Source organism: Sus scrofa, chromosome 1, assembly GCF_054392235.1.
Source record: "Sus scrofa isolate SSC_HxYL_T2T_F1_AM1 chromosome 1, Sscrofa_HxYL_maternal_Yorkshire_Landrace_v2.0, whole genome shotgun sequence".
Lineage (NCBI taxonomy): Eukaryota > Metazoa > Chordata > Mammalia > Artiodactyla > Suidae > Sus > Sus scrofa.
The window spans coordinates 3,354,230-3,381,017 of NC_139383.1; the positions used below are offsets into that span (position 1 = coordinate 3,354,230).

A 26,788-nucleotide genomic window follows, 5' to 3' on the forward strand; every position below is an offset into this window, starting at 1 on the left:
CACCCTACCTGGAGTCTGCAGGGTTTCCTGTGTCTAGGAGCAGGTGTACTTTAAACACTTTCGCCCCCACGCTTCCCGACCTGTAGGGTTGTCTCAGCGTCCAGGCCGCAGTGGAAATGGACCTGCTGTGATTGATAACCTCAGCACATTACTCTGTAGTTGAGCGGCTGATTTAATCCATCCTAGAGCACATTCTTGCAGCATCTTGAAACGGAAGCCTTCTTTGCGCTCTGAGTGGCAGCTGTTGTCACTTAAGTGAACAGACTGGCGTTTGTTTGGCTGGTAGAGGAGTCATTCAGTCATAGCACAGCCTGAACACCACGAGGGGTCCTGGCACAGAACTGCTAAAAATCAAGCCGAACATTCGGAAGTTGAATTTTTTCAGATATTTGAGTTTCTTTTGCTCTGTCTTGATCAACTGCTTTTCCACATGTTGGCATTTATAACATTCTGGTAAAATACTGTTCCTTATGAGTAAGAATTGCGATCCCCTGGGCCGCTGTCATGGAGGGGGCCTTGCAGGTGTGAAGGAAACGTGGGCTGTAACCCTCCCTGGGCCTCACAGCTGCTCTCCCTTGGGTGGTCCCCTCCAGGGTCCGGGGTCATAGAACCTACAGTCCACACTCTCATAACTCTGACTCGTAGACACTATTTAGGATTTTTAAAAATTGTTTTGTTTTTTATTTGGTTTTTTAAGAGTTCAGTAAATCAGTATGGATATAGCCGTTTAGGTTAAGTCATTTCTCTTGCTGAAGGTTGGGGTGTTCCCTGACAGTGCTGGCCTTGACCTCATTTTGAAGATAGTATCATCGTGGAGCCCCTGCGGGGGTGTGGTTGGCTGTAGCTCTCCCGGCTGACTGGTGGATGCCAGCCATTTATGGAGGGGTGAGCCCCTCACTTGCGGCTTCCACTGGCCAAGATAGCAAACCACACAGAGCTACCCACGGACCCAGAAAATCGAGCATAAACCATGAAGCGCATTCTGATGCTCTGCTCAAGGCAGTCTAATTTGCTGTGTTCATTTTGTTCAAAGCACAAGAAAACCAGGACAAAAAACAAGCTTGCATTTTATGCAATGCAATGTTGGGTTCACTTTTTGGTGTTTTAAGAAAGTTAGTTCTGTTTGGTGTCAATTCTCCTTTGAATTTTTCTTAGGGAAAAATCCTTAGGGTGGAGTTGTATTTCAAGAGTGATTATTTTCTATAATGGCAAAAATGTAATATTATAAAAGTAATTTTGGGGCTATTGTGATTGTAAACATCTGAACTAAATTTTGAATGAGTGCCTTTATGATTATAATATTGCAATGAGAAAACTAAATTTGAGAAAATATGTATAAAAGAAAATGATAATATGAGATATCAAAACATTCAGTGTAATCAGATGATGCTTGTGTTTTGACAGTTTTTAAATGTAACAAATTAGAGAAGTAAAAATACTAGAAGTTACAGATTGTGCTATTTTGGTGCAGTACTTGTGTTGCAAATGCCTGAAAATTCAAGTCCTGTGTCTCAGGATCACACATGACCAGTAGGTTTGGTTGTGTATGTGGTCAAAAGCACACTGGTGTTGACCTGCCTTCTTGAGTTCATCGGGTCACTGAAATTTTTTTTTTTTTTTTTTTTTTTTGTCTTTTGTTGTTGTTGCTATTTCTTGGGCCGCTCCCGCGGCATATGGAGGTTCCCAGGCTAGGGGTCCAATCGGAGCTGTAGCCACCAGCCTGCGCCAGAGCCACAGCAACGCGGGATCCGAGCCACGTCTGCAACCTACACCACAGCTCACGGCAACGCCGGATCGTTAACCCACTGAGCAAGGGCAGGGACCGAACCCGCAACCTCATGGTTCCTAGTCGGATTCGTTAACCACTGCGCCACGACGGGAACTCCTGGGTCACTGAAATTTTAAGAATGCTGGCAAGTTGCTGAATCCCTGTGGGACTCAGTTCACAGTGACAATTGATTAAGAAAATTTATGCTAAAGCATCTTGTAAATTACAAGGTATTTTGCAAATAAAAATGGTCGTTATTGGTCATTGCAGAATGCTAGGTAATTTTTCAATTTCATTGTGCGATACAGTACTGATTTACTGCATTGTGAATTATGTCTTAAACCAAGGTTCTCAAGTGATTACTGCGCATTGTTTTTCTGCTTAACTTTTGTGTATTTTATGAGATGGTTGAGAGTATGTCAGTGTGCAGTGAATGCAAAAGCATTTAAAATAAAACACTCTTTTTATTCATTATTTGGTGGTAGTGAAATGTCTCACATGATTTTACAACGTCTGTATTTTAATTAGTGTGTCCCTCTCTTTTTTATCTGCAGATTTTCAATTGAGAAGGGCATTGCTGGTCAAGTGGCGAGAACGGGGGAAGTCCTCAACATTCCGGACGCCTATGCCGACCCGCGCTTCAACAGGTCAGAAGGCGTTTACGTCCCGCGTCAGTTTCTGCTCTCCCGTCCCACGTGGCTGGAACCTCTGAGGCGGAGCCCCGGTTCTCCACGTCCCCACTCAGTTAGCCTTCTCCTCCTTAGCATTGCTTTACATTGCACCAGCTCTGTAGGAGTCAGTGTTTTCAGATATTTATAAAATGGTGGATTCTGAACCATTAATCGTCTCCATCTCTCAGGGTTTAAAATATTCTCGGAAGTTCCCCTGCATCACAGCAGGTTAAGGGTCCAGCGTTGCCCCAGCTGTGGCACAGTGTTGGGTTCAAACCCTGGCCCAGGAACTTCCACATGCCGTGGGTGTGGCAAAAAAAAAAATTAATGTTATAAAAAAGAACGAAAAAGCCAGAGTTTACATTTACTAAGTTCTTTGTTTGTTATAGGTCATCATTTTGTCCTGAGCATATTCTCTAGAAAAGCCATACCTTCAAAGGTGCGACATACAGTAATGAAATAGCTATTTTGAACCCTGGTTCTGTCCTCTATTGGCTCTAGAATGACCTAGAGTATGTAAATTCATCTCTTTGAGCCTCAGCTGTTTTCTCAGCTTTAAAATGGGTATGATAATACTTATTTTGTAGGTTTTTTTTTAAGATTGGAGAAAGTATTCATAACAGGTCTGGCAACTTTACCTGATGCAAAGTAGGAACTCAATAAGTCATGGCCTTTATAGGAGATTATTAAAGTTGGATATTGGTTTTGCTTATAAAGATTTTTTCATTTTGAGTTTCTTTGAAGACCTGTGAACCAATTTATATAATTTGATCTTATTAAATCTCTTGAAATTGACAGTCTCAAGGTTGTTGCTCTGACTGTTGGGGATGATGGTTCAGATATTTTGACAGCAGTGTTCTCTGCCCTCCAGCAGTGGGTTTCTGCTAAGAGATCGGTAAATAGTTTTCTCAGGTGTCTGATTGGTTAATGTCAAATATGCATCACTGGTATATAAACACAGTTGTATCCCTGCTAACATTTTATCAGTAAATTAGGAACATGCTGAAAATCTCAATTTCTTTCTTAAAAAAACACTTATTATTTTATTATTGAAAATATTTATAGATCCTTATGCAAAGCATTTATGTAAAAATATATGGGTCAGCCATTAAGAACATGAAAAAGCAAGCAGCAGATTGGGAGAAAATATTTGCAAAATATATATCTGGCACAACATTTATATCCAGCATATATAAAAAACACTCCCAGCAAAATAATGATAACCCAGTTTAATAAATAGGATACAAGATTTTAACAGACACTTCACAAAAGAAGATTGATGAATGACATTAAACATATGAAAAAATGTTTGCTGTAAGGGATTTGACTATGAGATCCTGCTAAAGACCAACGTGAATGACTGAAATTCTTAAAAACTGGAGATAGCAAGGGTTGGCAAGCATGTGGAGAAGCGTGAACCCTCATCCCTTGCTGGTAGGGATGTATGTGGGTTCAAGTGTATGGAAAGCAGATTCGCGGTTTCTTGTAAAGTTCAGCACACAGAGCACTCAATCAGCTTCACTCCCACGTGTCTCCAAGGAAAAGAATACCTGTTCACACAAAGACTTGTTCACAAATCTTGAGAGTGGCATTATTCACATTTGCCAAAACCCAGCAGGTAATAAATAATAATGTCCATTAACTGGTGAATAGATAAAATAAATAACATTTCTATATCACAGAATGTTACTCAGCAATCAGAAGGGCTGGGAGTTCCCATTGTGGCTCAGTGGGTTATGACCCCGACTAGTATCCATGGTGATGTGGGTTCAATCCCCGACCCCGTTCAGTGGGTTAAGGATCCGGCATTGCCGTGAGGTGTGGTGTAGGGCGGTAGAGGTGGCTCAGATCCCACATTGCTATGGCTGTGGTGCAGGTTGGCAGATACAGCTTTTATTTGACCCCTAGCCTGAGAACTTCCATATGCTACAGGTGCGGCCCTAAAGAACCAAAAAAAAAAAAAAAGGCGGGGCAGGGGCTGAAGCATCGACAACGTGGGTGAATCTCTAAAACATCACCCAGAGTGAAGGGAGCCAGGCACAGAAGGCTCCCCTTTAACCAACTGCCTATAGTTGTACGCTTGCTTCTGTACAACCGAATCCTGTTTTTGAAAAAGATTTTCTCTAAATTAGGAGTCAGCAAACCTCCTCTTCTAAGGATCAGATAGAGAGTATTTTTGGCTTAGACGGCTGTAACATTTTTGTCACAAGTCCTCAGCATTCCCGTAGGGTGGTGGCCACCCTCGGAGAGGAATGGGGCGGTCTTGTTCCATTAATACCGTTTACGAGGCAGGAGAGGGCTGGCTTGCCCACAGTTTGTGGTTTGCTGACCCCTGCTCTGAATTGTTAAGGTGGCAACTGCCATTTAAGTTTGTTCAGCAAGTTAAAATCTCTCAAAAACATGACCAAGTTCAAAGGAGCATGTTATTTTACCAAATTTATTTTATTTTTCCTCTAAATCCACAGGTGTTTACTTTGTAATGTTGGATGCTTAAAACCAAATGATAGGCTGAAAGCCTCCTAGAGACTGTTCTGAAAAATTCCCTGGAAAGCAGAACAAATCGGTTAGAATATTTTCTAAAAGGTTGTAGTAAAACATTTGCAGATGCCACAGTCTTTGAATTTAGAAGCTGATGGTTCCATCACAGTTAATTGTACCAGAAGCCTGTAAGTTGCAAAGCTGAGTTGAGGTTTTTGGCAGAATGTGTGGCTGACTGTCTCCTGCCTGTTTCCCTGTCCCGTCGTTGCCCTGCTGCCCCCGCAGGGAGGTCGACCTGTACACGGGCTACACCACACGCAACATCCTGTGTATGCCCATCGTGAGCCGAGGCAGCGTGATCGGCGTGGTGCAGATGGTGAACAAGATCAGCGGCAGCGCCTTCTCCAAGACGGATGAGAACAACTTCAAAATGTTTGCCGTCTTCTGCGCTCTGGCCTTACACTGTGCCAATGTAAGTAGTCCTTGTTAAATACCCTTTTTTTTTTTACGACTCAGCACTAAATTTCATGACCTCCTAAATAAAGTAGTTGAAGTTTTCCGCTTCCTTTAGAAACCAAACACAGTGACTCCTGTCCTGATTGTGCGTATTTCAGGAAATAGCTGAAAATGCCTTGGAAGAAAAAAATCTCTAATATTTTGCCTTTGCTTCAGGGTGTGAATTTGTAAAAAGAAAACTGAAGTTAATGTGAGGTAACGTGCCCACGTGGAAGGCTTTCGTTTCCTGATATCCACGGATGTGCCCCGGGGGGGTGATCCAGACCCAGAGTGTTGTCGTTTGCACGAAGGGGAGTGATGACTCTTAGCACCACCCAGGAAGGTTTCCTTTGGGAGGCAAAGCCAGGCGGCCGCTCAGCACCTCTGTCCAGACCTCGCAGCGGCCCGGCCCTCCTGACCGAGTAGCACATGAAGCTCCATATGTTTCGTGAAGTCTCATTTAAAATAGTTGAATGTGTCGTCTTTCTTGACGTTTATATTTTAAATGAGTTAAATATTTCGTCTTCTATGAACTCTAGTCCTCCTGTAGTGACATGCCTGGAGTTTTGAAGTTAGGGAAAACTTGATTAACCTTTTCTAAAGCCAGATCAACATGAGTGGGAATCATCAGTTGAGTGAGTTAGAGGAATTGCCTTTTTTGGGAACAGAGCCGAGTTCCGCAGGAGCAACCGTATAACTAATGGAAACAGCTGACAGAGGACTGGGAACAACACCAGCAGAAGATAACCCTCTGGGGGCGAGGGATAACCATTCTCAGTTCCGCTGGTGCTCCTGGGGAGGGGCGCTGTCCCCTGCTCGCCCCGCCCTCGCAGGGACGCTTGCTGTTGCCCAGCCGTGGGAAACAAGCTAGCATGGCCGTCGGATCCCTTTTCCTGCAGACGTTCTCGGTACCACGGTGGCACCTCAAAAACACAAGCATCGACAGTATATGGTTTTGTGTGGTTTAAAAGTTTCAGAGACTATAATTTCCAGTATATTCTAAATATCGATTTTCACAATTTTAAAATATATTCAATTGGGATCTAGGTATTAGAACAATTTGACATCTATTATAGTCCATTTAAAAAATAAAGCGACGGGAAGTGCCAGTTGTGGCTCAGTGGTAATGAACCTGACTAGTGTCTGTGAGGACACAGGTTCGATCCCTGACCTCGCTCAGTGGGTTAAGGATTCAGCATTGCCATGAACTGTGGTGTAGGTCACAGATGCGGCTCAGATCTGGCATGGCTGTGGCTGTGGTGTAGGCTGGCAGCGACAGCTCCGATTCAACCTCCAGCCTGGGAACCTCCATATGCCGCACGTGCGGCCCTAAAATGCAAAAAAAAAATAAAAAAATAAAAAATAAATACAGTGCCAATTTAGCATTATTCTTTTCTCTCTTTGAACATGTATTTCTATTACCCCACAAAAGTTTATTATAATATAATATATTTAATGCTTTGAAGTGTTTTGTGGGAGTTCCCTGGCGGTCTATTGAATGGTTAAGACTTGGCGCTTTCACAGCTGCAGCCCGGGTTCAATCCCAGGTCCAGGAACTGAGATCCCACATCAAGCAGCTGCACCCCACAGCCAAAAAAAAAAAAAAGTGTTTTGTTAATTAAGATAAGATTTTAAAAGAAGCATGTATTGTAAATATTAAAAATTAATTTTGACCTATAGTAGCATATGTCATTATTAGTATATATATGACCAAAGCAATAATGTTATTAAATTTTGAGAAATAATTAGCAAAAATGGAAAGCACATGTTATTGGAAACATTATTTCTGAATGAGCTGGCTATGGTTTAAGATAAAAATGAAAAATAGTTAATATGTCCATTTATAAATTTTTCCTATCATTAGAATAAAACCAGGGTTGGCATAAGATTTTTACACTTTTTTACACTTTGTGTTTTTTTTGCAAAGTTGCAAAAATAATGTGAAGGATTCCCTTATGCCTTTATCCATGCTCCCCAAATATTAATATATCACCATTTTTGCTTTGATATTCTTACTTCCTTTCTCCTTTTCTCTCTCATTCATAGACATCATTTTTCGCTGATGTATTTGAGATGTTTCAGACCATATGTCTCATAACCCCGAAATACCTCAGTTTGTATTCTTTAAAAACAAGGACAGCTTTTTCTACTACATAATTAAAAAGAGGGAAATTCACATGGGTGCTGTATTAGTTAGGGCTGCCATGACAAATACCACGGGTGTCTTAAACAACAGAAGATCGCTCCGCCCCAGTTCTGCCTCCTGGAAGGTAAAGCTCAAGGTCGTTTGGCTTCTCCAGAGGCCTCTGCCCTTGACTCTCAGACGCCTGCCTCTCCCCGGGTCTCCATGTCGCCTTTATGTCTGTGCCGTGATCCCCTCTCCTCATAAGGACGCCTGGCATGTTGGATTAGGCCACCCGAGTGACCTCCTTACAGTCCCATCTCTGCGCGGTCGCATTCTAAGGTAACATGAATTCGGGGACACAGGTCTGCCCCTGGCAGGTACTGTACTGCTCTCGAATCTACGGACCTCTTCAGGCTTCTTTCATCGGGAATCATCCTTACTCTGCGTTTCATGACCTGGGCATTTGTGAAGTGCACAGGCTGGCTGCTCTGTAGAGTGTTGTTATTTTGGTTTTATCTGGTGCTTCCTCAGGATTGTATTAAAGTCATTATCTTGACAGGAATATCACAGAACGCTGTGCTCTCGTGGCATCCACTGTGGGCAGGACGCACCCCATCCCTGGGGGTGGTGCTCTGTCCCTCTGCTAAGGAGGCCTCTGCGGGCTCAGACGTTCTCCCCTCCCTTTTCTCTGTTTGAGAAGAGAGTTTCCACCTTAGCCCTGACATCGGTTGGCACTCTCCCTCCCCGCTCCTTCTCTCTCCCTCCCTCTCCGTCTCTCTCTCTCTCTCTCTGTCCATAACTCCTTCTAGCACCACAGGCTCCTTCCAGCCACTTCCTCTCCCTCTTGGAACTTTGTTCTTTGACACTGAGAAACGTGGCTCCCGCTCTTCCGCATCGGTTTCATTCCTCCTTGTCGCTTTTATTCCCATGGAAGCCATGAGAATTGCTTTCCTTAAGGAGCAGGTGGGAGCAGGAAGAGTTTTATTATAGCAATTACTCTTAATCTGAACCCCGCCTGAGCTCAGATGCCAAAAAAATAGTGATAATTCTATCATCAAAAATTGTTTTTAATGTCTGTCAGCTGAAAATGTATTTAAGTCCACCCTTGGTATCTTATGAAAGCGTTAGAAATCACTGTTAGACCTCACTAACATCAGCAGTGTAACTTGCCTCTTTGTTTTCAGACGTTTTTGTCTTAGAGCAATTTGAGAAAGGGGTTATTTGAAACAGGCAACGGGAAACTTTGCTTGTAGGTAAGAGAATGTGCGAAAGTTGAGGAGGTGGAAATGGATCTTCTTAAAATCTACCCAAATTTCCATGTACCACTTGAAGGATGACTGGCTACATCCAAGAATGCGTGCCTATCGGTCTAAACACCGGGGAGCTGATTCAGCCGTGTTGTTAGAGAAGCTGGTCTGGGGGATTCAGAGCCTTCTAACCCACCGATCGTTGCATCAGGAAGCCTGAGCTTTGCCAAAACTAAATGATCATACCAAGCTAAAACAAGAAAAAGAACACTCCTGAAAAGCCGTGAGGAAGTTAACAGGCGTCCTGTTTACATTATTTAGGGTAACGGTGGTGGAGTAATTACATAGTGGAACGGCCTTGTAATTTGTATGATGCTGTGAAACCCTCCAAAATGATTTCCACTGTCCGGCAGTGATGGTGGCGCATGTGCCACAGGGGTGGCAGGTCACCTGGTGGCCAGCTCTGGGCATAAAACTCTCCAGGGTTGAGCAGACCCAGAGCTGGTTGCCTTGAAGGTACCTGTTGAAATCCAAATAATTCCGCTTCAGCTCTCTGTGGAGTTGTTACCATTTTTGAACTGCAGTATTGCTTCTCCTCGTGAAAGCTTATGAAAAATTACATGGTTTTGAACAGTTTCTACAACTCAAGGAGAGTACCAGCTTTGGGGCTGCCTCCTCCGGCTCTGAGCTTCTCTCCACTTCTTCCCTGGCCCCCAGGCTGAGGGGGCTTGGTACTGGGTTAGTTCGTGACTGTTCCAATTCAGAAAAAAGACCAATTTACAGGTCTTTTCAAAGCAACACTTGCTTTGTTGAAGTGAACATCCTTCTGAAGACAAAAGAAGAAGAAAACGGCTCCTGGGTCATGTCAGTTTCACGAAGCCTGCGGTTGGCTTCTTTCCAGGGCGCTTCTCAGCACCTTCCAAAGCTGACCCGAGGCCTCTGGGGACCCAGGCCTGAACTCCGGTCCTCACGCCGGCACTCACTTGGTGCTTCGTGGAGCAAGTCCGCTTTGCAGTTCTGAGCATTTTTCCCCCAAGCAGCCTGTGAAGAAGATGAGGAAAAACCCTCGCAGTAGGCTTTGTCCCAGCGGTTCATCAAATTGGTGGCTCCCCGCCGCTCCCTCCGTGTTCCCCTTGTTTCTGGAGCTTCTCCATGAATACTGATCAGATCACAGTTATGAAGAAACCTTGTGCAGATTGCAAGCCTCGTCCTCGCTGGCTGCTGAGTCGGGTCAAATGAATTGGTCCTGGGAAATTCTGAAACTGAATGCGATAATGTAACAGCCTAGTTTATGGTTCAGCTCAGCGGTCCTGTTAGGTTGAAAGGCCTGTCCAGGAGGCACATAAACCCGCAGTGCGTCTTTCGTCTTCTTTGGTTCATCTGTAGTTAAGTTCTCCCTTTGTTGGATTAAAGGGACACGTCTCCGACAATATCTCTTTTTTATTTTTAACCGATAGTTGATAGTATGTCACTGGAACAGTAAACCGCTGTACAAGACCGAGAGGTTTTTTTAATTCATTTTTTTAAAGTTTTCTTGAAGTGTAGTTGATTTACAAGGCTGCGGTCATTGCTGCTGTACAGCAAAGCGGTTCAGGTGTACATGTCCACACGTCCATCTCCCTCAGATTCTTTTCCCACACAGATCGTTACAGAATACTGGGTGGCGTTCCCTGTGCTGTACTGCGGGTCCGTGATGGCCATTCATTCCATAGACCTCCGTGTCCGTATGCCAGTCCCAGACCCCTGTCCAGCCCCCCACCCAGAGCCTTTTAAAACGAAAAGTCAGTTGATTTACTCATGCATATTGTGATTTTAAAGAATCAATTTGATATGATATAATAAGCTAACAAGATACTAATACCTGTTATATCTTTGCCTAGAAAAAAGGAGTCCTTGGAGAAGAGACTTGTGGCTGCCTGATGGGAGGGGGAGGGAGTGGGAGGGATCGGGAGCTTGGGCTTATCAGACACAACTTAGAATAGATTTACAAGGAGATCCTGCTGAGTAGCATTGAGAACTATGTCTAGATACTCATGTTGCAACAGAAGAAAGGGTGGGGGGAAAAATGTAATTGCAATGTATACATGTAAGGATAACCTGACCCCCTTGCTGTACAGTGGGAAAATAAAAAAAAATATTAAAAAAAATAAAAATAAAAATAAATAAATTCAGCTATCACTGTAAAAAAAAAAAAAAAAGAAAAAGAAAAGAAAGAAAAAAGGAGTCCTTTAAAGCAGATTAGCTTTGTACATTTTGAGTAGAAAGAAATTTAGCATTAAAAGAGGATGGGAAAAAAATCGTTCCTAAAATGAAGCCATTTGGCTAGGGACAAATTTAATAAATGGCTCAACCTTTATTCATTCTTGAATTCAACAGCCAGCTATTAAGTACCACCTGTACTGGATGGTGAATATAAGATGGTTATAATATAAGAAGCACTCTTGTTTGATGTAACACCTACTCTGTTACAGGTACCGTTCCGGACACTTCACATACAAAAACTCATTTCATTAGTTCCGCAACAATCCTGAGTGAGGTTATTAAAAGCACCGCTTGAAATAGGAAAACATGGGCACGTGCAGTTTAAGTAATTTGTGAAAGGTTAACCCGGCAAGCATGTGGCAGAGCCACGGTCTGAATGCCTGTGTCTGGGAGCCCTCAATGAGCCACCCTTTGCTTCTTTTCAAGAAATTCAGCATCATCAGCACTTCTGCCTAGGATCTGGTCAAGGAAAAAAACCATTCCTTTGCATTTTGGTCCTGTGGTTTCCACAAATTAGAATAGCTTTGCAGGCAAAGAAGTCATGTGTCAAAGGCCATAATTTTGCAACAGTATATGTATGTATATATACACACATACATACATTTTTTAATTAAAAATAATCTACCAGGAGTTCCCTTCGTGGCTCAGCAGTTAACAAACGCAACGAGGATCCATGCGGATGCGGATTTGATCCCTGGCCTTTCTCAGTGGGTTAAGGATCTGGCCTTGCTGTGAGCTGTGGTGTAGGCTGGCAGCTGTAGCTCTGATTTGACCCCTAGCCTGGTAACTTCCATATGCTGCAGGTGCGGCCCTAAAAAACAAACAAACAAACAAAATATCTACCAACCCTGAACGCCTCTCCGCATCCATCCCGCTGCCTCCCTCTCCCCCCTTGGCAACCACGAGTCTGTTCTCTATGTCCTTGATTCTGTTTCTGTTTTGTGGATAGGTCCATCTGAGCCGTATTTTAGATTCCACATGTAAGTGATAGCATATGTCTTTGATATCTTTGGTATTTGTCTTTCTCTTTCTGATTTACTTCACTTAGTATGAGAATCTTTAGTGGCGTCCATGTTGCTGCAAATGGCATTAATTTGTCCCTTTTCATGACTGATGGCACGCCATTGTATATATGTCCACATCTTCTTCATCCATTCACCTGTCAGTGGACATCAATAGCATATTATTAATCGCCCAATTATTTTGTATCAACTCAGTTCTTAGGTAAATGTGTTGATTTAGCTTTGATCTCCTTTTTCTTGGATTTATTCATTCATCCATTAATATATTTATTTACTTGATTTTTGCTTATTTATTCAAATTCACCTGGATTTACTTCCCCTGTAGGAGCCTACGTGCCTAGGATGGTGTAACTTTCCAATTTAACCCAAGCGGTCATTGTTCCGGCCAGTTTTTTTGTTAGCTTATTCTTAAGTTGAAATTCTGGCAGGATGTCAGCAGTATAGGATTGGAAACTGCAACTGCATATGGTACAGTTTCAATTTTCACTCCTGGATGGATGTAGACGGCTTATATCCCACCCACACCCCCCAGAGATAGGCTCCTCCCTCCCTTATAGGGTCCTCAGCACAGAAGCCTCTCCCCTTATAGGTGCAGGGGCCCCTCTCTGCAGCCACAGCAGGTCTCTCATCCCACCCAGGCTTTCAAGTCCCAGAACCAGGAAGCACAGCCTCTGCTGGGTCTTATGTTCCTCTAGTCCCCACAGCGGCACTATTTTATGCTGCTAGAGGAATGGCATCAGGCGTCTTGTTCCTGGTTGTGGAGAGTGTGTCTGCACCTCAGGGTTTATCAAGAGGACCAAAGTGCTTTTCTTAATGACATCATCTAATACTACTGACAATCATATTGAAAGTTGGTACTTTAGCAAATGTTTTGTTGATTAAAAAATGTGAATGAATACACAATGGAATACTACTCAGCCATAAAAAAGGATGACATAATGCCATTTGCAGCAACATGGATGGAACTAGAGAATCTCATACTGAGTGAAATGAGCCAGAAAGACAAAGACAAATACCATATGATATCACTTATAACTGGAATCTAATATCCAGCACAAATGAACATCTCCTCAGAAAAGAAAATCATGGACTTGGAGAAGTGACTTGTGGTTGCCTGATGGGAGGGGGAGGGAGTGGGAGGGATCGGGAGCTTGGGCTTATCAGACACAACCTAGAATAGATTTATAAGGAGATCCTGCTGAATAGCATTGAGAACTATGTCTAGATACTCATGTCGCAACAGAAGAAAGGGTGGGGGAAAAAACTGTAACTGCAATGTATACATCTAAGGATGACCTGACCCCCTTGCTGTACAGTGGGAAAATAATAAAAAAAAAAAAATGTGAATGAGTAGACAGGGGAGAAGAGCCCACAGTTTGTAATAGCTGAATGTCTGTCATTACATCTTAAGCTTTCCCAGAAGTTCAGTACATGCATCTCGCGGATTACCTGTACCTGTTGGATTTCTGGTAAAGCCAGCTCGCCAAACAAACACTTATTTGTAGTGTTGCTCAGTTTCTGTGGAGTACAGACCCCTCCCACACCCTCAGGCTCTGTGTAGCACACTGAGTACAGGCAGGTGTGTGCACATGTGCATAATCACACCTGGAGGGCAGGAGAGCACAGCACTGCCCTCAAGAACCCGTCACCAAACCAGGACCTGAAGCGGCCAGACCGAGCGGCACCAGTGCTGGCGTCCCTGGAAGATGAGTGGAAGGTCACTGCCAGCCGCACTGAGGGCCTGACAGCCACTCGCCGGAGCTCCTCCCAGCCCCCTATGTGTGTTGTCCACTGAGCTCTGTGTCCTTCTTGGTCAGGGGCTGCGTACCCACCGTCCGTGCTGGGAGGCCTGGGCACAGGGAACTAGGTAACTCACCTCACGGTGCAGGTTAGCGGTGCTGGAGAGGAGAGGCAGCTAGACAGAGGATCCAGAGTCTGGTCCTTAGTTGTCTTACTTTTAAGGGACTCAGGCCAAGCGTGAGCATGATCAGTATCAGGGCCACCATTTCTGAGCCGAGTGATGGGGGTCGTGGAGATAGGCCGCAAGAGAAACGTTCTCAAGCGTCAGTGACTATTCTTGTTTGCCGATAAGTAGGGATGCCATTGCAAGTTATAAATGGCTGTATTTTTACCAAACGGTGAGTTTCCAGTTCATCTTTCATCTGTCTTTGTCTTTTTTCGGTATCCTAGTGCCTAAGACGGACATGCCGTCAAAATAAATGGCAGCTGCCTCCCTAGCAGTCTCTTCTGGCTGGACCGTGAGTCCAAGATTAACTCCTTAGTTGTCATGGACAAATAATTTTTGCAAAATCAGCTTTAAAAGTTAACATAGTCCTCTATCTTCATTAATAATTGGCAGTAGAATGAATAAGGTAAAATAATTTACTAAGAATATCACAGTATGTTATTTTCTACTATTCTAATGAAAGTCATTTAGGAGTTCCCGTGGCGCAGCAGAAACGAATCCGACTAGGAACCTTGAGGTTGTGGGTTTGATCCCTGGCCTTGCTCAGTGCGTTAAGGATCTGGTGCTGCCGTGAGCTGTGGTGTAGGTCACAGATGCAGCTCAGATTTGGCATTGCTGTGGCTGTGGCATAGTCAGTGCCTACATCTCTGATTAGATCCTTAGCCTGGGAATCTCCACATGCTGCGGGTGCGGCCCTAAAAAGACAAAAAGACCAAAAAAAAAAAAAAAAAAAAGTCATTTAGAAAAGAGACTAAAGTAGCTATAAAATTTGCCAGGACTAATTACTTTTGGCCATAAAGTTAAAATTCATGTTACTTACCTATGCTGATTATAAAATAAAATAAAAATAAGTAAATAAATTTAATAATGTATGTATTTTCAAGCATAAATTTGTTAAAGTTATAGATACGTTTATGAACAAAAGTAATAATTAAAAATGTAATGTATTCTTTTTTTGTGGGGGGTTGGGCGGCACCTGTGGCATATGGAGCTTCCCAAGCTAGGGGTCAAATCAGAGCTGCAGCTGCCGGCCTACACCACAGCCACAGCCATGTGGGATCTGAGCTGCATCTGCATCTACACCACAGCTCATAGCAATGCCAGAGCCTTAACCCACTGAGCGAGGCCAGGGATGGAACCCACATCCTCAGGGGTACTAGTCCATCACAACCCACTGAGCCATGATGGGAACTTCTAATTGGAGGCCACAGGCTTATAAAATGACAAAAATTACTTAAATATTTTTCTGAGAAGCACACGAAGTAATGTATGCTAAGCACTTAGGGTGCCGTCTGTCACAGAGCGGGCGCTCAACCGTGTGAACGGCTGTGATAGCAACCACTGCACTGGTGCCTCACGTCGTCGCTTTTACCAGCTCCTCCCTCGTGGAATGACTGAGCGGCAGGTGTTGCCCACCTGCAGTAAATCCTCAGTAATCCTGCTGCTTGTTCGCCCTCCTACCAGAACCTAACAGTATCATCTTGAGTGGAAGGCAAGTGACAGTCCATTGAGGGACAGGAGGAAAGTGCAAGGACGTCCCTGGAGATCTGTTTTTAGTAAATGACATTAAAGAAACCCCATTTTCTTGACTGTTCATCCGTGGACGGAGCTTTCATCAAGTTCAAGCGACAGGTGGTTGTGTCTCGGCCCGGATGCAGTGTCCTGTGAAATACGGCAGCCTGTCCAGCCTGCACCAGAAGCCCAGTCCAGACCCCTCCTCAGCTGTGGTCAGAGAGGGGTTACTTAAAGCGGCCCCAAACCCTCGACGGTTCTGGAGACAGCTTTACGCTGTACAGTCATTCCCGTTGCGCTGCTTGTGACAAAGTTCTTGGAGTAGTTGTTGAATTCATTGGTTATGTGTCCATATTTCTTTCACAAAAAAGATAAAAACTCCAAATTTGCTGGTCTTTTCCGATGATGTTACTTAGAAGATATATTCAGAGAAATAACATCTAATTTGAACTTTCAAATTGCAAGTAACATTAACAGTGAATAGAGGGTAATTGTTTTCCAAATGAACTCATGCTGTGAAGAGAGCACTTTGCATCGTCATGTGACTATTTTGCGGAAATTTATGTCACAGACAAAATTACCACATACCTTTACAAAGACTGGAGCAAACTTATTTTTAAAAGCTTTACTGAGGTTCATAAATATACAATAAGCTGCACCCGTTTAGACTGTACAATTTGACAAGTGTCCATACCCACTTGAAACCATCACCACGTCGAGATGGCAGATGTATCCGTCACACCCACAAGTTTCCCTGTGAGCCTTTGTGATCCCTCCCGTGTAACCCCCCATCTCCTCTCCCCTTTCAGGTAGTCACTGATCTACTTTCTAAAAATTACTTTGCATTTTCTAGAATCATTTTATAGAACTGAAGTCATAAAATCTCTGTTCCTTTTTGTCTGGCTTTTTTCAATTAGCATAACTATTTTGAGACTCATCCCTGACACTGCATGTGTACATAGAGCATTCTTCTTTACTACCGACTATTCCATTGTGGGGATATACTATGAACTGTTTATTTTGCCACCTGCTGATGGACGTTTGAGTTATCGCTAGGTTTTGGCCGTTGCAAGTACAGCTGCAGTGAACATCTGTGCCCAGTCTCTGCATGAGCATGTGCTTTCCTCTTCTTTGAGTAAACACCTGGATGTGGAATGGCTGGGTCATGGTGGGACCATATTTACGAAACTGCCAAACTTCTTCCAAAGTGCTCGTGTGTGTTCCAGTTCCCCCGCATTTGCCATCTCTGTCTTCTTTGGTGAAGTATCTTCTCAAATCATTTGTTTGTGATTTTTTTTTTATTACTGAGTTTTGATAGGCCTTTATATATTCTAGATACAAGTCATTTACCAGATTGCTTATTGGCACATATTTTCTCCCAGTGTTTGGCTTGTCTTGTCATTCTCTTAACAGTCTCTATCTAAGAGCAGTTCATAATTTTGAAGAAGTCTAATTTATGAATTTTTCTATTTATGATGGTGTTGTTACTTAGCATTGTACCTAAGAAATATTTTCCTAACCTAACACCACAAAGATTTCCTCCTCTGTTGTCTCCTGGAAGTTTTCTAGTTTCAGGTTTCATTTAGGTGATGGCTTTTGAGTAAATGTTTACATATGGTGCAAAGTGAGTGTCAACATTCCTTGTGTATTTGCATCTGGTGTCCACCTGTCCCAGCACCTTTGTTGCGTGGATGCTTCCTTTGCCACCATCTTGCGTCTGTGCCTCTGTTGAAAACCAGCCGACCAGGTACACTTAGAAGAATGAAGTTCTGCTGAACTGACCCCGTATCATTTGAAGTGGGTTTCTTTATTCCTGGTATAGTCTTTGCTCTGAAATCCACTTTGTTTGATATTCATCCAGCCATTCTCATTTTCTCTGGACTGGTGTTAAGTGTTAAATATCTTTTCCAGCCTTTTGCTTTTACCCTTCCTGAGTCTTATTTTTAAGGTGGGATTCTTACCCAGCATGAGGTGGGTTTTGCTTTTCTATTCAGTCAGAAAATCTCTTCCTTTTAACGGGGTATTCAGACCAGGCGCATTTCATGTTTAGGTGTAAATTCACCACCCTGCTACTTGCTTTGTTTGTTCCACCTGTTCTTTATTTCCTTTCCCTCTTTATGTTCGTTTAAAGTGGAATGCTTTTTTAAAATGGTGCTTTGTGAAACAGCTTTCAACTTATTAAAATGTTCCCCTTGCAGAATTTCATTGAGTCATTGGTTTAGAACCTGTTTGGTAGGATGTGAAGATGCACCTGCTTGGTTTGCAAGGTTAGCTGATTGACATCAGGGAAGATGGAAAATTATCTGAATTTCAATCAGAAATATTAGTGATTAGGAAATACAACTGTAAGTGGGATGTTTAAGAATAGTCAATTTTGGAGTTCCCGTCGTGGCGCAGTGGTTAACGAATCCGACTGGGAACCATGAGGTTGCGGGTTCGGTCCCTGCCCTTGCTCAGTGGGTTAACGATCCGGCGTTGCCACGAGCTGTGCTGTAGGTTGCAGACGCGGCTCGGATCCCGAGTTGCTGTGGCTCTGGCGTAGGCCGATGGCTACAGCTCCGATTCAACCCCTAGCCTGGGAACCTCCATATGCCGCGGGAGCGGCCCAAGAAATAGCAACAACAACAACAACAACAAAAGACAAAAAGAGAAAAAAAAAAAAAAGAATAGTCAATTTTATGTATATTCCTTTTAGATCCGCATACTTTTTTGGCATGTTTTTCTCAAATAGTACAGCTATTTCGAAGTAAATAAACCTGTAAGGTCATGATCTCACAAAGTAATAAAGGAAAAAACTTGACAGTTGATAACATACAGTTACAGTGCTTCATTTTAAAATGTGTAATTGTTTAATAAGGACAGGAGGAGTCTTGTTCACTAAGTACATACAAACAAGTATTTAAAAATATATACTCTTTATTTTTATCTTTTAAAATTTCTATTTAAAAATAAAAAATGAAATTTCTATTTTAGTTTACGTTTTCATTTCATTTTTTATTTTTTAAATAGAAATTTTAAAAGATAAAAGTAAAAAGTATATATTTTTAAAATACTTGTTTTATAATATAAACAACGTATTAGCACAATATGTTGCATATAATTGTTAAAGGAATATACATTTCTTACGTATGCATCTCCAACTTTATTTTAGCAGTGAAGAACTTTACAATCAAACATTTTTCAAGCTCCATAGACTAGAGGATTTTGAGATCACCAGGAATTAAGCTAATTTTCTTTGGCTGCACCTGCGACTTGTGGAAGTTCTCAAGCCAGGGACCGAACCCATACCGCAGTTTTGACCTGCACCGCAGCTGGGGCAACACCAGAGCCTTAACCTGCTGAACCACAGGAGGACCTCCTAAGCTAAATATTTTTAACAGCAGACCTAGAAAAGATACCTTAACTCTTCACCTATTTAGTCTCTATCGTAATCTGCCGGGGCTGATACAGCAAAATATTGTGGACCAGGTAGCTCATGAACCATAGACATTTATTTCTGTTCTGGAGGCTGGGAGTCCAAGAATAAGGTGCCATCAGATAAATACCATGTACTCTCACTAAGCAGAGGTAATGTCTGATAAAAAGACATTTGAATGTAGAAAAATCTAATAAAATATGCACAAGACAAAAAAAAGACATTTGAGCCAGAATTTATGTCTTCTAAAAACGGTGACACAATTTTTAAAAGCTATTTGTGTTTTCAGAGTTTCAAATATGTTTACTGCATGTGAAAATACATAATAATAGTAGTTCATGGATAGTAATAGCTCTAATTCTTTTATACCAACTTCTGAACTTTAATGGCAAAATGACTTAAACATTATTGGTGTTTCCCGCCTTGATGTGCTTTCCAGATGTATCATAGAATCCGCCACTCGGAGTGCATTTACCGGGTCACCATGGAGAAGCTGTCCTACCACAGCATTTGCACCGCGGAAGAGTGGCAAGGCCTCATGCGCTTCAACCTTCCCGTCCGTCTTTGCAAGGAGATTGAATTGTAAGCGTTTGGTCTTAGCAGTTTCTTCAGGAAGAGATTTTAACTTTGATTGAATTTAAAATGAAATGGCTTACAGAATTGGAAACATAAATATCATATAACGTGTGGTTTCTTGTGTTGCCGTTTTCTTCCCCTTCTAAGGAAGGAAGGGCCAGGTCTTTTTATCTTAAAAAAAAAAAAAAAAAAAAAGTCTGGGAGTTCCCATTGTGGCTCAGTGGTTAACAAACCCAACTAGTATCCAGGAGGACGCAGGTTCGATCCCTGGCCTTGCTCAGTGGGTTAAGCATCCTGTGTTGCTGTGAGCTGTGGTGTAGGTCACAGATGCAGCTCGGGTCCTGTGTTGCTATGGCTGTGGGGTCTGGGAACCTCCATATGCTGCAGCTGTGGCCCTAAAAAGCCAAAAGCCAAACAAAATCTGAACACCATTTTGAAATGCCTTAACCAAAAAGTTAGCTTTTCTCGTTGGTCTTTTGCACACTTCGTACCATGTAAATGGCATTTGGTATCAGATATTTGAAAGTTCTCATTTCCGTGTAGTTTTAAATTTACAACTTGAATTTGAGGATTTAGTAATAAATAGTTCAACTTTCAGGCTTTGTTTCTAATCCTATGCTAATATATTTGTTATCGGTGCTTGGACTTGCTCTTTGGAAGTGCAAGCTAATAGTACTGAACTACAGAAAAAAATGTTTGAAAGTGATCCAGAGCCGATCTTTGTTTGTAATTGGAAGTAGAGTATTGTTACTCCGTTAAACAAGGAGGCCCTTAGACTAATGGGACTCCGAATACCCACATGGACTAGCAAGCATTCCCAGATCGAAAGCCGTACATGCCCCAAGGTCAAAAGATGGAAATGCTAAGGACAGCCACTCTGAACAGCTAATTAAGCTGCGGCCAATCAAGTAATGTCTCTTCTGTGCACCTTCTCTGTGGAAGTCTTTTGCCTGGTTCCTGTCCACAGAGCACTTCTAATCTCTCTAAGTTGATGCTGCCCTATTCAAATGGATTTTTGCTCAAATAGAAGATTTTTAATATGTCTCAGCTTATCTGCATATACATCGACTGTATTGTAATGTAATAAGAAATCTATGACTGTGGTCTTTGTACCTAGTTCCTGGCACAGAGCTCCTTTTACCTTTATAATTTCCCGAGTGAATTGGGTGAGAGATGGAGCTTTTGTTGTTCATATAAAACTTCTGTCAACCCCCTGAGAGTTTTTACTAGCACCTGACTCTGGGAGAATGAGAGCTGGTTGCTGGAGAGACCAGATTTGATTAGAGGCTGGGGATCAAGTTGATCACCAGCCACCAACGATTCAATCAACCATACCTCCGTAGAGGGCCCTCCAAAAGACCCTAACCAAGGTTGGTAAATGGTTCAGGTGCTAGGAAGGGCGGGGGAGGCCCTCCGAGGAGCCTGGGAGCTCCACAACCCTTCCCGCCATCTGGCCCCTCGCAGCATCCCCTCCACTCGCTGCCCCTGAGTTGCAGCCCTGGGAAGAAGCCTGGTAAACCGGTAAGAGTGAGGCAAGTGTCTCTGAGTTCTGGAGCTGTTCTCCTGTATGATCTGACCCAAGGAGCGGGTTGCGGGGACTTCTGATCTACAGCCCATAGCTTAGACGGGTCGGTGGCCTGGACTTGAGGTTGGCATCTAAAGTGGTGCCAGTCTTGTGGGGCTGAGCCCTTAACCTCTGGGGTCTGCATTAGTGTCAGAATTGAATCGATCATAGGAAATCAGTTGGGGTCTGCAGGAGAATCGCTTGGTGTGGAAATCTCACATATTTGGTGTCAAAAATGTTGTAACTGGAGGAAAATGGTTTCTTTAAATATTTTACCACTATGTTTATTTGGGCTAAATGTTAGTAACTAAATTAGCATATTGAAATAGGTACTAGTTTTGGATGTTGCTATTTATTAAATTTTTCTCTGGATTAACATAGGAGAGAGAATAATTTTCAACTCTGAAAAAAAGTCAGATAAGATTTCCCCCCTTATCTATGGGTTGTGTCGTATCTGTATAGTATATTCATAATGAAGGTCCTTGGTACGTTTTCATTGCTGTGATAACAACCACAACGTCCTTTTTTTTTCAGAGATTATTTAATAGACGATTAAGCAGTGGCTTACGTCTTGGACTAAGTTCCCCAGAGAATGTATGGAATTTCCTCTTGGAAATCTTTGAATGCAGCAGAGTTGTGTCTGAGAGCGCCGAACTTCCAGTATTCTTGTAGTTTCTTGATAGGCGAAAAGTTAAATTACTTTCTTTACTAGTTACTATGTTTGTCCTAATTAATTACATTTTCCAATAAACTATGCTGTCTTCTTATTTCAGGTTCCACTTCGACATTGGTCCTTTTGAAAACATGTGGCCTGGAATTTTTGTCTATATGGTTCATCGCTCCTGTGGGACAGCCTGGTATGTGTGACCCAGTAATATGACCTCTTTCTCCCCATACTTAAATGCCTCGCCACTTTCTTGGTGAAGAACTACCTTAAAATATGCCGTATATAAGTTGATTTTTCTAAATATTTAGATTTTAAAAGGCTAAGATGATTGGACAAATGCACAGCCTCTTTAAGATTCGCTCAGAGGCTGCCCCTTGGTTAGCAGCACCCGTTGCTCATAAGAATATACGCGTAACTGAAAGAGACTGGGGTTACTTTGTAACTGCGGTTACACTTCCATACGGTATTTAGGAGTGTTTGGGGATGTATGCATCCATTTAGCATCACCTTTCACCTTATGGACTCTATCAGTTACAGCAGATGTCAAAGAAGCAAGTCTCCTTTTCAGAATCTAGTGCTTTGTTGGTAAGAATGTTTTTCTTGCCCTTTTAATGCAAATCTCCCTCCTGTCACTGTGGCCTGTCCTAGAGATCTTTCATGACTTTATAGCTGTGGTTTTTTTTTCCTTAATATATACACCTTAAACACGTAGTTAAAATGCAAGGAATAATTTCCCTTTTCTCTTTTTTTCCTAATTTAATCATTAAGTGACTGTAGAAGCCCTTTGTTTCTTTAGAACTAAAGTGTTCCTTCTAGAGTGACATTTATAACTTATTATTTCAAATGGATGCACACAGGATAACTAATGTCATTTATTTCTCAGGCAGCAAAAAATGAGAGTTTGACCAGTTAAAACGCTTAAAATGACACCTTATACTTCAGAGACTTGAGAAAATTTTCAGTTGGGAAAAATAGAGGTTAAATGTATTTAGAGGCTGTATGAACTCTTTATCTCGTTGGTATTTCAGGGAGCCCTGTTTACATTGATATGCTTTTGTCTCAAGCTGCCTGAAATCCATCGAGAGAGTTGGCAGGGCTTTAACTAAGTCTGACCACGTGATAAATATACAAATGGGTAAGCACACAGTATAATGAAAATGTAGCTCATAATCTTCCGTGGACTTGTCAGGATGTGGACAAGGTCCTTTGCCCCAAATGAATCATCGGAGCGCCCCATCGTATCTGAGTGTGCTTTTTGGAAAAACTCAGCGGGAGATGCCCCTGAGCAGGAGGAAGCTCTGGGGGTGTCTGCCGCACACCAGGGGACGGGGCAGCGCCTGAACGGCGGGGAAGGGTGTGCGTTCCTGGAGGGTAATGAACAGCAGGCTGTTTCCGGGGGTTTGCTCCCCGGTGGGCCAGTTGCTTCATCAGAGCAGGTGCGTCAGGCTGTCTTCCTCGCCTAACTGGCCGCAGAAATAGCAGGGCAGAGCTGGGCGAGGCCCGTGCTCCTGCGTTCAGCCACGGAAACCTTCTCCCCGGGGGCAGGCGTGTGTCTAAACCAGAGGTGTCTCCTGCCCCGTCCCGGCGCGTCACCGGTTCTGTCGTGACGTTTTCTTTCCTTACAGCTTTGAGCTTGAAAAGCTGTGTCGTTTTATCATGTCTGTGAAGAAGAACTATCGTCGGGTTCCTTACCACAACTGGAAGCACGCGGTCACGGTGGCACACTGCATGTACGCCATCCTCCAGAACAACCACGGGCTCTTCACCGACCTCGAGGTGGGTGTGCCCTCCCTTGCCCATTTCAGACCGGAGTGGACGGAAACTCTCTGTCTGGAGCACATCTCTGATGGAGTTATGGGACGTGTTACTCCAGGACAGATCTTGGTTCAAGAAATTCATAGAAACATGCCTTTTAAATGACTCCACCCAAGCGTTTTGCCTATTATTTTGTTTAAGAAATGTAGATACAGAAATGGCAACTTCACCAAAATGTCCCGTGGCGGAACACTAATTTTGGTAGTCTGTCTTGCCTGTCGAAGCTGAAGTCTTCTGAAAGGTTGTAAACAAAGTGAATTGTTCTCTTTGCCCTTACGCCCTGGGTAAGGTAGACATTCCCTACTCATTTGAGAACTCAGAGCATTAAATACAACGAAAACATAAATGCCTATTTGAGCTCCTCTAGCATAAGGGGACAGGGCTCAGGAATGTCACAGTCATTTACCAGAGTGTGCATGCCTAGAGTTGGTGACACACCCAGAGAAGATCTGGGGACGCCTCGTCTGTTCCTGCACTCTGCCGTCAACCCCTTTCTTGAAGCCCACCCCAGTGCTGGGTGATGGGAGCGCCTTCACCCCAGTCCTGTTGGTCCCAGGTGGGCTGGCCTGACAGGCACGTGTGTCCTCTGCCCACAGGGTCCCAGGGGTGCCCGCGAAAGCCCCAACTCCAATCCCCGCTTCTCTCCTCCTTTGTAAAACTGGTGTCCTGCTTCAGGACATGTGACCCTGCAGAGAAAGGGAGCGGACACCTCTGTAACAAAGAAACTGTGTTTCGCCACAGGTCCCATTCACTCTAGAACCCAGTGCTCCTCGAAGGTCCAGCCCTGTCCTTTTTCCATCCTGTCAGACCAAATTCACAATTTGGGTGGGAAACTTTGAAGACAGCATTTTAGAAAACAAAAAATTTTAAAGGAGGAGTCAAAAATGTTCCTTTTTTATTAATAATTTTTAGGTGGGGCTTAGTCCAATAAATAATTTATTATTTGTCACACACACCCACAAAAAAAGATGAAATTTATTCTGATTTCATGTAAATTTTTCTAAACAATTTCCCATTCCATTGAACCCCCCCCTTTTTTTTTGAGAATTTCAGTATTTCTCCATTCAGTTCCTTTTAAGAAAGCAGTTTCATTATCTTCTTTGCTAAAAGATAGATAGCCTGTAAGTTTGAGAACTATGGAGACTATACTTTCAAATCACATTAAAATTTATATTCGAAAATGGAAAATTTTAAGGTAAATAAGAAAAATTGTTTCTTTATATTGACTCATTTAAGTTCCTGGTTCATTTCTAGAATCTCATTATGTTTCTCAAAAACTCAGGTCTTTTTAGCTAAAAATAATCCCCAAGGAGTTCCCGTCGTGGCGCAGTGGTTATCGAATCCAACTAGGAACCACGAGGTTGCGGGTTTGATCCCTGGCCTCGCTCAGTGGGTTAAGGATCCGGTGTTGCCGTGAGCTGTGGCGTAGGTTGCAGACGCAGCTCGGATCCTGAGTGGCTGTGGCTGTGGTGTAGGCCGGCAGCTACAGCTCTGATTAGACCCCTAGCCTGGGAACCTCCATACGCCATGGGAGCAGCCCTAGAAAAGGCAAAAAGACAAATAAATAAATAAATAAAATAAAAATAATCCCCAAATAACATACACAAATATTTACAATACATTTTATAACAAGGATATTTAGTCTATAATAGAGTGTTAGAAATTATTATTTGGTCTTGTTAAAGGAAAATGTTAACAGTAATATTTTGCAAATTATTTTCAGATGCTTGATTTTGACATTTAGCAAAACTATTGAACATCAATGAAAATGAAATCGATTTTAAAATTAGAAAGCTTTTATCCGTTGTGTAAGATTTTAAAACCTTGAGATTTCTTACCAGATTCATTATCGTTGACACAGCAGCATAAAATATGGGAACAGCCCCCAAATAAAATGACCCTCAGAATTCAGTTGTCTTAAGGCCTCTGAACACGTAGGACGGATCCCTTGCAAATGTCTTCAGTTGAGGGGCTGGTGTCTGGGAGACCCTTCAGCCCGAGAAAGCGGTACTGCTCAGGGCAGGGGACAGGGGTAGGGCGCACAGACGCAGATATACCTGGAGGGCTGTGTGCAGACCCCCCGCCCTCACCCCCTCTCCAGTGATTCACCCGGCTCCTCCCCGGAGCCCGTCCTTCCACCTGGCCTTGACTCCAGGACGTCTCCTGCGGGTCCTTCCTCCCTCTCGGACCCTGCGCACGTGGCCTGCGCTGTTACCTGCACCCGGGCCTCCCTCCCTCTGCCTCTCCTGAGCTCTGGGCCCTTCTTTGCCGCAGGCCCCGCAGGGTTGCTGTACTGGCTGCCTCCTGCTCCTCCCTCCTTTTTTCTCTGAAACCAGAAGATTCACTGGTCCAGGTGCCTTTCCGGGTCCGAGGGCCGGGGCTCAGTTTTCTTCTCTGAGCCGCTGCCCCCGCGGGGCTCCCGGGAGGGACCCCAGCACTTAGATTCCTGAGCTTGGCGCCGCCTGCTCCCCCTGCCCCGCGCCCATCTCGGGGACCAGGGCCCTGCAGTGCCCGAGGCGGAGAGCAGGGCAGCGGTGCTGCCTCCTCCCTGGCCACCCCGCTCCTTTTCTCACACCCAGCCTGTCCCAAAGTCCTGCAGAATCAGCTCAGAATCCTGTCTCCTGAGCCGCCGTGGCCCTGCCTCTGCTCTAAGCTTCTGTTACCTTTTGCCTGACTCACCAGAAGGCCTCCTTACTGGCCTCTCTTACCCTCCTGGAGTCTGCTCGCCACTGGGGCAGCCTGGGGATCTTCAAACATCACTCCTCTGCTGACAGCCCATCTCCGGTCCCTGGTTGGCACGTAATAGCAGACCTTCACCCGGTCCCTGGTTGGCATGTAATAGCAGACCTTCACCCGGCCCCGCCTGCCCTTCTTCTCTGCTCTCCTCTCCCCCCGGCCCTGCAGCGGGTGGCGCTGGCCCATCGCGGGGCTCTCGGGCAGGCTCCCCGTGAGGCCGCCTGTGCTCCCCGCCTCCGGGCACCTGCTTCTCCCCGCGCCTGCAGCTGTGCTCACTCCGCCTTCTCCAGGGGCCCGTCTAACTGCGGCCTTGGGCACACGACCCGCCTCGCCTCAGTCCTCTTCGCCTGTTCTGCGCTTTCTCTTTCTCAATACAATTTGCCATTTTTCACAGGCCTTACTTGTTATATCCTTTTTTTTATAATGACAACCACGTTGTTAAAATTTAACGTTGAATAGACTTTTGAAT

General features: G+C 43.7%; 1 protein-coding gene across 31 annotated transcripts in view; it reads left to right on the plus strand.

Moving 5' to 3' along the window:
• Nucleotides 1-26,788, plus strand: part of PDE10A (phosphodiesterase 10A) — a 568,650-nt gene that overhangs the window by 502,146 nt on the left and 39,716 nt on the right. For 30 of the 31 annotated variants that reach the window (XR_014843433.1, XR_014843435.1, XM_085021693.1 and 27 more), the window contains 5 exons: nt 2,323-2,415; nt 5,203-5,389; nt 19,401-19,543; nt 21,875-21,958; nt 23,394-23,544. Coding sequence is in view for 28 of the 31 variants with exons in the window: in XM_085021693.1 (XP_084877819.1) it covers nt 2,323-2,415; nt 5,203-5,389; nt 19,401-19,543; nt 21,875-21,958; nt 23,394-23,544 (658 nt within the window). In the remaining 3 variants the exon portion in view is untranslated. Of the gene's footprint in view, nt 1-2,322; nt 2,416-5,202; nt 5,390-19,400; nt 19,544-21,874; nt 21,959-23,393; nt 23,545-26,788 lie in introns of those variants that run through there. The other variant, XR_014843432.1, reaches the window with a different exon arrangement.